Source organism: Oryzias melastigma, linkage group LG11, assembly GCF_002922805.2.
Source record: "Oryzias melastigma strain HK-1 linkage group LG11, ASM292280v2, whole genome shotgun sequence".
NCBI classification, from domain to species: Eukaryota; Metazoa; Chordata; class Actinopteri; order Beloniformes; family Adrianichthyidae; genus Oryzias; species Oryzias melastigma.
This window is the reverse complement of record NC_050522.1, coordinates 19,510,201-19,521,897: the sequence shown is the minus strand read 5'-3', so window position 1 is coordinate 19,521,897 and position 11,697 is coordinate 19,510,201. Positions and strand designations below refer to the sequence as shown.

The following is an 11,697-nucleotide window of genomic DNA, read 5'->3' as shown; positions in this document are numbered from 1 at the left end:
TTTTTTTTTTTTTGTTTTTTTTTTTTTGTTGGTGTGTGTGCCGGGTGGGTATCACCCCCCTGTCACGCCGTCTGATATCATCATCCTGCTTTGTGGTTTACTGTGCAGAACGTGAACTAAGCATGTGCACGTGCAGCCTCCTGTGGAGGTGCGGTCACTAACGGCGCCCTCCTGTGTCAGCCCGCAGCCTTCGCCTGAGCCCGTGGGAGAGCCGGATCGTGGAGCGGCTCATGACGCCAACGCTGTCCTTCCTCGCTCGCAGCCGCAGCGCCGCTACCCTGCTCAACAGCAGCGACTCTCGTGAGTGAGACATACGTGCATGAGCGTGCATGGGCCAGAAGGAGCCAGCTTAAATAGTGTAAAATCTTTTGAATGTCTGAGTGAACGGAAATTGTCTGACATCTTCATTTTTCATATGATCCGAGTTCTATTTTTTTTATGAAAATGAAAATTGTGGATTTTAAAAATGCCACAAAAACTGCAGAAGTAACCGTTGTTCCCAAAAATAATGTAAAAACGATGATGGGAAATATAAATAACTTAAATAAAACCTAATCAAACAATAGGATATATTGGAAAGTTTAGACTTCTATGTAATTCCATCTTGAAATACCCTTTTTAAAGCGATTATTCCCTAAAACATGAAGAAAATCTGTAACTTTAGTTTTTAGTACCATTTCATTAAGACAAACATAACAGTTGGTCATAAAATTAGGAAAAACAACAATGATCCAAAAGTCAGAAAGCTGTAAGCATTAATGACTGGCCATCCCCACAGGCAACTACCCCCACACCTGTTTAAACAAGCTCATTCCCTCAAGCTATTTCTGTCAACTTCAAGATTTTATCTTAATAGTATAGTACAGTGGTGGCAGAATGGTCTTTTGAGTTAAAATGGCTGCCACTGTGAGGGTGTTGGCCCATAGTGACCATATAGTGTTTTGCTAGTCTGGGTCTTATGAACAGGTGTTTAGATTTGTATCCATCTACAGTAAACTAAATTTGAACACTTTCCTTAGCAACCAGTTTTGATAGTTGCTACACACTTGCCGCAGTGATAGTTGCTACATATCTGCTGCTGTGAGGGAGTTGGCGCATAGCAACCAAAATGTTTTTTGCTAGTCTGGGTCTAATGAACAAGGTGTATAGATTTTTATCCATCTAGAGTAAACTAAACTTTATTAATTTCCCTGGCAACCAGATTTTATAGCTTTTACACCCATATCATGACTGCCGTTGTGAGGAAGTTGGCGCATAGCAACCAAAATGTTTTTTGCTAGTCTGGGTCTAATGAACAGGTGTATAGATTTTTATCCATCTAGAGTAAACTAAACTTTATTAATTTCCCTAGCAACCAGATTTTATAGCTTTTACACCCATATCATGACTGTCGTTGTGAGGGAGTTGGAACATAGCAACCATAATGTTTTTTGCCATTCTGGGTCTAATGAACAGGTGTGTGGATTTTTATCCATCTCCAGTAAACTAAGTTTGTCCACTTTCCTTAGCAACCAGTTTTGATAGTTGCTAGACTCTTGCTGCTGTGATATTTGCTGCAAACCTGCTGCTGTGAGAGAGTTGGCACATAGCAACCATAAAGTTTTTTTGCTAGTCTGGGTTTAATGAACCGCTGTGAGGACTTTTATACCCCTTCAGAAAAGTATAAACTATTATAAACTTTCAGGAAATTTCACTGATCATGATTTTTTACTGTCACATTTAGGAGATTGTTTAGGGAAAAACAAAAACAAATTAACTTTAATATCAGACAAAGAAGTTTATAAATGTTTATTGGTAATCTATGATCTTCTATGGTCTTCTATGATCTTTTTCTCTGAGGTTCTTGTTCATCATTTGTTCTCTGCACCACTCGGCTAAATCACAGAGCGCCCTACAGCTCTCCTCTGCCTCGTTTCTATGGCAACGTGGTTTTCCTCCTTCAAGAGGAGCTGGTTTACTTTTAGGGGCTAAATTTGGGGCAAATGAAGAAACCAAAGCAAAAGGAGGGCATATGATGATATCATGATTGTTCACTAAAATGAAGACAAACAACATGAACTTAAACTCTGAAAATATGGAGTGTCCCCTGGAAGATAATTAAAACATTTGAATCCTTGACCCCTTCTGTGATGTCAGACTGAACTTGTTCCTCCGTCTCAGTGGGAGCTGCTGTGCGGTGTGCAGTGTTGTCGTCACCCTGCATGGTGTGAGTGTGGTTCTCCCTGTGTGTGTTGTCGCTCAGACTCTCACCAATGCTCCCGTTCAGCCTCGGCCAGCCCGCTCAGCGCCTTCTCGCATCAGCACCGCAACACCGCCGAGCGCTGGCGAGCATCTTCCGCCAGCACGCCGGACATCACACAGCGGCAGCGGCGGCGCAACTCCACACCGGTGAGTTCACAGCTTAGGCCGGTCCGCCCCTCTCGAAACGTTCAGATCGGAAGAATTTTCTCTGCTACCCTGCAGGTGGATAAAAAGAAGAAGGAGAAGAAGGACAAAGAGCGGGAGAACGAGAAGGAGAAGAACGCTCTTACGAAAGAAAGAGTCCAGAAAAAAAGACAGACGGCGTCACCGACCGGCACCAACCACAGATCCAGACAAGAGAGCAGGTACTCGCCGCCGTCACCCATTATGGTTATGGTTTGCATTTTTTTCCCAACATGTGAACGTTTTAACTGAAATAAAAAGTGCAAACTGTTTCATCTGGTTAACTAGTTAAATCAAAAACTGAAACTTTCTTTTCCCATATTATTATTCCTGTTAGAAGGAAGCAGAATCTGATGATTTTAAAAATTCTAATTCTAAAATTAACTTAAAAAATATTTGCTAACTTCAGCTATAATTAAGGGCACATGAGAACACAACAAACATTTTGTTTGAATACTTATGGATGGGTTTAGTGTACCAGACAAAGAATGCAGTTTTATCAACTTTATCGCAAATTTATTGCAACTTTATTCCTCCCTGGTGGAACGTTGCTGCCATGCTTTATCAACAAAATTAATCAAAAATCTGTTGTATATTCGTTTTTTAAATAAATTTAGTTTCACTGAGTATCAGTGTGAGGAATCCAGGAGAGAATATTCTACTGCTGTAGCCAATCCCTGTTAAGCCTCAGAATAGCTCCGCCCACCAAATTAGCATCTAAGACTAAAACTCTGAAAATAAATGAAGAAAATTGATTTTTAAAATAGTTTTATCTGTTTCATTTCTATTTTAGTCATTCATAGGAAAACCATTATTGACAAAGTTTTCCAGCCGACCCACACCATCAACCTTCCACCACCATGCCCGACAGAAAACAGTAGAAGCATAGATGTTTGTTTTAGTGAATCGATGTTCTTGCTGGAAATTTGTGGCTCCTCCACAAAATTTCCCTCTTTTTGCTGACGTTCTCATCTCTCTGCTCCTCAGCACCCCCAGGCCCAAGAACAGACCTCCATCTCCCGCCCCCAAAAGCCGGCCCCTCTCTCCTCTGGTCCCAGCCGCCAAGAAGACTCCTCCTGCATCTGGCACCAAGACTAGGCCAAAACGGGCTCAGACGCCCGCCAGGGTGCAGCCTCCGGTGGTTGCTGCGGTTGCCGTGGAGACCGGACCGGCAACCCCAAAGGCAGACCAAACAGAAGAGAAGAAGAGTGAGTTAATTGAGAGGGGGCGGGGCTGCACCCAGACACACCTGACCCAGTCAGAACATGAACATGAAAGAAGGTTCTGATCTTACTCGCTTTTTGTCACCTCCTCTGAACGCTTTCTATCCTCTGACAGCCAGCCGCAATGTTCCCGCCATCGTGGTGTCGTCCGTCGCCGCCACTCCCCCCTCAGTCAGCCCCCAGGTGCAACCGGGACCTCCTCCATCAAGCTCACAGCCAGCACCTGCCTCCACGCCTGCCCCAGTCGCTCCCACCACCAAACCGTCTGCAGGCACCAACGACCCGGAGGAGGCGGCCCGAGCCCTGGCAGAGAAGAGACGACAGGCCCGGGAGCAGCGGGAGAGGGAGGAGCAGGAGCGCCTGGAGCAGGAGCGCCTCAGCAGGTCCAAAAACATCCTAACACTCCAAATATTTTTTTCTCCATATTTAATTTGGAAAATATCAGAATCGACCACTTCATGATCAGGACAGAAAAACGTGACGCCACGACTCTGCTTCGTCTCCTCAGGCTCCTGCGAGAGGAGGCCATGGCCCGGGAGGCAGAGGAGAGGAAGCGCAGAGAGGAGGAGGCCCACTTCATGGCGGAGCAGCAGCGCCTGAGAGACGAAGCCCAGCGAGCTCGGGAGGAGGAGGAGGCGCAGGCGAGGGCGAAGGCCGAGGAAGAGGAGAACGAGAGGCTGCAGAAGCAGGTGAGAGGAGCTCCAGGAGGCCGATTCTTGCTGGCACCTCCTCCGAGGAGCCGAACCAAACACAAGCATTTCCAGGAGCTGGTTTTTGGGGTGGGGGGGTTGAGGGTTAAATTTTCTCTGTTTTGTTTTTTCTTGAAAAACATTCTAGAATCTTTTTCTAGTTGAGAATTTCTAGAAAAAAATGTCTGATTTAAGCAAAAATTGTTGACAAGTTAAACAATTTAGCAACTTTTTAACACTTAAAATAATCCTGAAAATATTCCAGTCTCGAATTTTTCAGGAATATTTGAAAATGTATGCCAAAATCATGAAGAAGGAATCACTAAACCTTCGTGTTCTACAGAAGTTGTCCCAAACCTCCAAAGACCAGTCGGGTTGCAGAGAAAAACCAAACATTTTTTCTGTTTTATTCATAATTTGATTCCGGAGGAAGTTTTATTTTGAAAAACTGCTGGATTCTTTCCACCACATCTGACTCATTCTTGATGTATGTCAATTTGTTTGATTTGTTGGAAAAACATCCACTGCTTTCTCAAAGCGTCGGCACCAACCGCTAAATTGGCATCCCTAGATACTTATTTGGAAAGTTTCTTTTTTGCAGAAAAGAGCCAATGAGGAAACAGGGGAAGAGATTTGATTTCAAAATAAAAGACAGTTTTTATTTAGTTTTTATTCCAAATATAGATTTATTGTGACAGCTGTTCGCACACACCATAATAATAATGCAGAATATTCAGTAACCAGTTGTAATGTTACGAGGAGGCTGCTAATAAAGTTGTTCAAACGGTGGATTTTTGTTTATTATTCTTAATAATTAATACCAGTTTTTGTGAGTTTTTTTTTCGTATTTATCTCTCCTTAAAAGTCAGATGAGGCTTCATCTTTGACAGTTATGTGTTAAAGAAAAGTCTATAAATCACATTTGATTGATTCCAACATGAAACTAGAAGATGAAGATTAATTTTACTCTCAAAGTCAAGACAAACTGGAAGCTACAGAAAGCAAATCAGACGCTCGCTTCAGCCTCGTACAGATCGGTCCGTGAAAATATGATCTCATTAATGAGTGACCTGAAGAAGGCTGGAGCCACTGATCCACAGCAGTTCTGCTTTTAGAAAATGTTGAAATATTAAAATGTTTCTTAGAGTTTTTTAGTTTTGGTTTCTGGGAACTTCACTGAATAATAAAGGTTTTTCAAATCAGATCATTTCAGAGCTTTCCGGAGCAGGATCTAGACTTTGTGGGGGTTTTACTCCTCAGCCTTGAACGCTGGCAGCAGAACTAGAGTTTTGAACCCTGATCTGATAATTCCTTGAGAGGTTTCCATGTAATCCGGTGGCAAATCAAACCATCAACCGTGCATTAAACCCCTGCTGGTTAGCTGTAAGTAATCTGTGAAAGCTCCGTGTTTGTGGGCTGAGCCGCCACCATCCACATGCAGCCAGCTCATTAAGCATCTGCGCAGCCCCAACATCACAGGCTGCGGATTACAGGGAGTCTGTGGGATCGATGGGCAGAGCGCGCCGCGCCAGCTGGTGACCTCCATACCAATCAGGAGTGCGGGGGTCGTCCTGATGGCAAATTGAGCATTTTCTTTCTGTCTATATTATCCATGAAAATTGAATATTTGGGTTTGTCGCATATTTTTAACACATTTTATTTATATATATTTGGAGAATCTACACAAACATTCTCTGGAAGGAAACTGTCTGACTGGCACTGAAACTCCTCCTGAAAGAGCTGATCCTAGATTTTCCATCTCGGCTGAGTTCGTGCTGCCCCCTGCAGGCAGGCGACAACACTGCACTCGAGGAGACCCACTCTCATCTGGAAAAATCCTTCAAATATGCCTCCAACTTTTTTTTATTTCAGAGGGAGGAGGCCGAAGCCAAAACCCGGGAGGAGTCGGAGCGCCAGCGCCTGGAGCGGGAGAAGCACTTCCAGAAGGAGGAGCAGGAGCGGCTGGAGAGAAAGAGGGTGAGAGCAGCTCGAGAACGTCTTATGCTGGATTTGAAAGTTGTCCCGCAGCTAACATTTAATCTGATCTGATCTGCTCAGCGTCTGGAGGAGATCATGAAGAGGACTCGCAAGAGCGAAGCAGGAGAGAAGGTGGGCGAGCTCCTCCTGAGAGGCTGGACTTCCTGTGGGGTTCATGTGTGATCATGTGACCCTTTTGTCATTGCAGAGAGACAGCAGAGGGCCTCCCCAGGTCAACGGCTCCGAACCCCAACAAGGTAAGGATCAGGAGTTTTTCAAGGATTGTGTAATTGTTCAGAAATAATTTCTAAGAAATGTGGAAAAAAATGGCATTTAATAAGTAAGGGTGATTTCCCCCCCCAAAATATCTAATTGGTCCAAGTTTTTTTTTTTTTTTTTTACCAAAGAATTCTGGAATCATGACAAACAAATTGAAGTTTCCTGGGAGCCACTTTAATAATTATTGATAAAATATTTTTTAAAACTTCCAGATTTGTCCAGAAATAACCTAAAATACATTAGAAAGTAAACAAAAGTGAACAATTTAGCAAAATCCCTTTAAAGGAGTGTAGAAAACAGGCTGTTGTAGAGAGGTCGTCCTCCCTTTGCAGGTTCGGTTCCTGCTCTGATCATCCATGGAGCTTCTGGTTAATGCCTTGCTCTGCTGCCATCATGTGTAACTGTGTGTGATGGGTGACGAAGCCCTGGACCACCATTTTTAATAAACCTTTTTACATGTTACTTAAATTTTCTTTAACCTTTTTGGAAATTCTCTAGAGTAATGTGAAATGTTAGGGATGTACTTGAGGACTTTTTTATGATCCTAGTAAAACCTCGTGTTGAAAACCAGATTTTTGTTTTCCATATCATTCTTTTATCTGAATTATTATATTCAATGCTTGTTCGTTCGGCATCCAACAGAATATTTTCTTTGTTACTTGTTCCTCGTGACAACTTTTTGACTGTGCCTTGCTCTCCCTGCAGCCCCTGGGAGCCTTCAGGTCCCCCCTTCTGCGTCGCAGAGCAGCAGCGTGGTCGTTAACGGCATCCAGCCTGCCACTCATCACAACGGCGTCTCTGCAGACGGAGACCTGGGTATCATGCAGCAGCAGGGCGGACGTGTCGGAGACCCACGGCTGACCTTCGAGGGGGCGGAGCCCTTCCTGATGAAGACGGCGCCGATGAAGCCCCAACATGTTGCCGGTACAACTGACCCTCTACCTCACTGTCCACCGTCAGATGGAGTTTCGGGGAGGCGTGACACTGTTCTGTTTGTCTCCATAGAGGTCCTGTGAGTCGTCACGGCAACAAGCATCTTCACTGGAGCTGAGAGATAACACGCACACACACACATGTACACATGCGTACACCCATAGCAGCTCCTGCAAACCGAGTGCCAAACGAGCGGAGTGACCCAGAGGAAGAGGAGGAGCTGACCTTTGAACCCTCAAACTAAAACACTCAGATATACGTTTTATTTTCTAGTTTTACTCAAACGTCACGTGCAGATCTGATGATGCACCTTAAAGATGGCTGACTGTATCAAAGTCCTGATCTGCGCTCTGCAACCCGGATCAGCGGTCGCTATTATTACCGTCGGTGATATTGTCCTCGTAATCTTACGTTGAGCTGTGTGTGTGTTTTTGCTGTTTTCTGTCTTGTTGAATTTATTTAACGCAGTGATGGCAGCGCGGGTATAAATGTAAAGAACCCCGCTACCCCCCAGCTGCAGGACGCCTGTGAAATAAAGCTTTATGACCGAGACTGACGGCTCCGCGTCCTCACTGGAGTCCTCTGAAGATTCTTGGTTGGATGTTTCTTAAAGAAATAATTCTTTCCTTATCGATGACCAAAAAGACCAGAATGTTGGAGCATCTTGAAGGTGTTTGAAATTTTAAATTAAATCACTCCAGCACATCTTCATTGACCTGTCTGAAATGAAAAATGAAAATATTTTTTCTCCTAACACATAAAAGGGCTTTACACTTCGGTTAAAGGTTTAGAAGGTTTTTAAAGGTTGATTTTACAGGTCAAAGTTACGTTTTAGAAGAGAACTTACATCGTTACAAAAAAGTATTTTGTTGGCCATCAATTGTGCAAGTTCTCCCACTTAAAAAGATGAGAGAGGCCTGAAATTTTCATCAAACTACGAGAGACAAAATGAGAAAAAAAATATGATGGGAAATAAGTATTTGGTGACAGATTTCTGTCTCCCACGGACCTGTAACTTCTTCTGTAAGAGGAATCTCTACTCGTTACCTGTATTAATGGCACCTGTTTGAACTCATCATCTATATAAAAGACATCTGTCCACAACCTCAAACAGTCACACTCCAAACTCCACTAGGGTCAAGACCAAAGAGCTGTCTAAGGACACCAAAAAACAAAATTGTTGACCTGCACCAGGCAGGAAAGACTGAATCTGCAATAGGTAAGCAGCTTGTGTGAAGGAATCAACTGTGAAAGCATTTATTAGATAATGGAAGATAATATCCCTCAATCTGGGGCACTGTGCAAGATCTCACCCTGTGGGGTCAAAATGATCACAAGAACAATGAGCAAAAATGAGAACCACAAAGGGGACCGAGTGAATTTCCTGCAGAGAGCTTGAACCAAAGTAACAAAGACTACCATCAGTAACACACTACAAATCCTGCAGTGTCAGACGTGTCCCCCCGCTAAAGCCAGTACATGTGCAGAAGGCCCGTCTAAAGTTTGCTAGAGAGCTTTTGGATGATTCAGAAGAGAACGTCCTATGGTTGGATCAAACCAAAATAGAACTTTATGGTAAGAACTACTGTTTGGAGGAGAAGGAATGCTGAATTGCATCCAAAGAAAATCATACCTACTGCAAAACATGGAGGTGGAAGCATCATGTTTTGAGGCTGTTTTTCAGCAAAGGGACCAGGATGACTGATTCGTGTCAAGGAAAGAATGAATGGGACCATGTATGGTCAGATTTTCCATCAGCAAGGACATTGAAGATGAAACGTGGCTGGATCTTTCACCATGACAACAATCCCAAACACACTGTCCGGATCACGAAGGAGTGGCTTCGTCAGAAGCATTTCAAGGTCCTGGAGAGGCGTAGCAAGTCTCCAGATCTCAGCCCCACAGAAAATCTGTGGGGGAAGTTGAAAGTCGGTGTTGCCCATCAACAGCCTCAAAACATCCCTTCTCTAGAGGAGATCTGTATGGAGGAATGGACCAAAATTTCAGTAACCCTTTGTGAAAACATACAAAAATGTTTGACTGCTGTCATTGCCAACAAAGATACATAACAAAGTATTTAAATGAACTTTTGTGGTTGACCAAATACTTATTTTCCACTATTATTCACAAATAAATACTTTAAAAATCAGACAATGAGATATTTTTGTCTATCATAATTTTGGTATACGTATGAGGATAACTGCAGACCTATTTCATCGTTTTAAGTGGGAGAACTTGGACAAATGATGGCTGACTGAATACTTTTTTGCCCCACTGTAGTTACTTGTGACTTCCTGTTACATTTTTAATAAAAAAAAGCAGAAGTTAAAAATCTGCTAAAAGAACATGTTAAAAATAACATTTTTCATCACTGATGTTCTTTAAGGCTTTTTATTGTTGCAACTTAGCAATGAGGATTCTTTCCATGAAACTCCCACCTCAGTTTTGGTGCCGACATGAACACCAGTAGAAATTTAGAGTCAGCCAAATTGATGAGCAGTAATCAGTTGCTGCAATGACACTGAACAGACGGTTTGTTGATGTGCATGGACCACATGTTTCCAACTGTCGAAAGCTCTGCAGCTGCTACGCTGAGTCAGCACTTTAGTATCTCCTCAAACATGAACTGAAGAACGCTTCAGCAGCTCGATGGTTGGAGGAAATCACACGACTGTTGACAGAAAGTTGTCAGAGAAAAGACGTTTCTTAATTAATGCTTGAAAATGTCTCAAACCTGACATGATTCTGGTGGGGTTTTTATTTGGTGTCTCTGCTGTCAGCCCCCATCAGCCCCGTCAGACTGACCCACTTTGCCCTCGTGAGTCTGACGAGCTCACCAGATGAAGCCGGCCTCCAAAAACAGCTTGTTGCACTGCACAGCTTCTCGTTGCAGAGAGAGAGAGATCTGTCATTTTAATGAGCCGGAGAGAGACGTGTCGGACGTTAGAAGATGCAGAATTCAGCTATAAGTTTGCAGCCAGTGTAAACACAAACACTGAACACACTTAAAGAAAAAATATATATTATGCTTGTATTAAAGTGAAGAACATCTGCACATGGTTTCCAGTTTAAAGGAGAATTCTCTGAAGTGGATTTAGTTAACTGGCCTCTCTGAGGTTCGCCGGACCCTCCAGAAGAGCCTTATAAGCACAAAGCTAGATATTCATTTTAACTTTTTATGTTTCTCTCAATTTCTAGAAAACCAAAGGACCAATTTTTAACTTAAGCTTTCCATTAAAAAAAATCACTCTAAAGGTCTGAAATCCAACTGAGGGACATGTGAAAACAAGAAAGGGTCTGAATTATGCTAAATAACACTAAAAAGTCAAAATTAGAAATGTGATCAATTCAGTTCTATTTATTTTATCTTTTATTTTACTTTATTATCCTAGTAAAGCTTTAAATTTGCTGAAAACATATAGACAAATTGAAAAAATGTAGTTTGTAAAAATGCTAATTAACAATAATGAATGAATGTAAACAACAGATCAACTTATAAACACTAAAATGGTTGAAAAACAGGTAAAACAGTTGATAAAACGTGTAGCTTTTGTGGATTAATTTGCAAATAATAATAATAATCATTAGCAGCAGATAAAAATGTTTAGGCTAAACCTGAGCTAAAGCTTCATACAGGAAGTCATAAGTTGTGGATGAATATTCTATGAGGGCGTGTCAAACAAACATCAAATAGGAGAAATTGCCGACAACACAAAAGACAGAATTTCTACAAAACAAGATAAAATACCTATGAAGAAAAAAAAACTGTGCAAGAAAATCTTAAAATATCCCAAAGGCTAGTATAAGTGAATTACTGGTTTGTCAACCCGTCACCTGTTCCCCTGGTAAATCCTCTGTGACAGAGCTCCAGCCAAAAAAAGCACTGGTGGGGGGGCACGGACAGAGACCCAGCTCCGTCTGCCTGACTGTTGGGGTTTGTTTCCCTCGTCTCCATGTGCAACCATGAGCTCCCTGAGCTGACAGGTGCAGCATGACCTGCAGAGGACGGGGTCAGAGTGACACACGTGCACATATATTCAATGCCATTAACCATAAAAGGCTGCTTTAATAAAACAGAACGGATCATGTGTTCTACATGAAAAAAATAATCATAATAAAGTTAGAGATTCATATTCATAATAAACAGCCAGTGGACATTAATACTGTTATTT

General features: G+C 42.5%; 1 protein-coding gene across 6 annotated transcripts in view; it reads left to right on the top strand.

Annotated features, from left to right (window-relative positions):
* LOC112162838 (MAP7 domain-containing protein 1) overlaps nucleotides 1–8,077 on the top strand; it is a 32,960-nt gene extending 24,883 nt beyond the window's left edge. For 4 of the 6 annotated variants that reach the window (XM_024298765.2, XM_024298758.2, XM_024298790.2 and 1 more), the window contains 11 exons: nucleotides 181–300; nucleotides 2,243–2,388; nucleotides 2,464–2,606; nucleotides 3,412–3,632; nucleotides 3,763–4,030; nucleotides 4,156–4,336; nucleotides 6,209–6,313; nucleotides 6,395–6,445; nucleotides 6,522–6,570; nucleotides 7,298–7,516; nucleotides 7,598–8,077. In XM_024298765.2, the coding sequence (XP_024154533.1) occupies nucleotides 181–300; nucleotides 2,243–2,388; nucleotides 2,464–2,606; nucleotides 3,412–3,632; nucleotides 3,763–4,030; nucleotides 4,156–4,336; nucleotides 6,209–6,313; nucleotides 6,395–6,445; nucleotides 6,522–6,570; nucleotides 7,298–7,516; nucleotides 7,598–7,608 (1,514 nt within the window). In that variant the 3' untranslated portion in view covers nucleotides 7,609–8,077. The remainder of the gene's footprint in view (nucleotides 1–180; nucleotides 301–2,242; nucleotides 2,389–2,463; nucleotides 2,607–3,411; nucleotides 3,633–3,762; nucleotides 4,031–4,155; nucleotides 4,337–6,208; nucleotides 6,314–6,394; nucleotides 6,446–6,521; nucleotides 6,571–7,297; nucleotides 7,517–7,597) is intronic. The other 2 variants (XM_024298771.2, XM_024298797.2) reach the window with 1 other exon arrangement.
* Nucleotides 8,078–11,697: the final 3,620 nt, after the last annotated feature.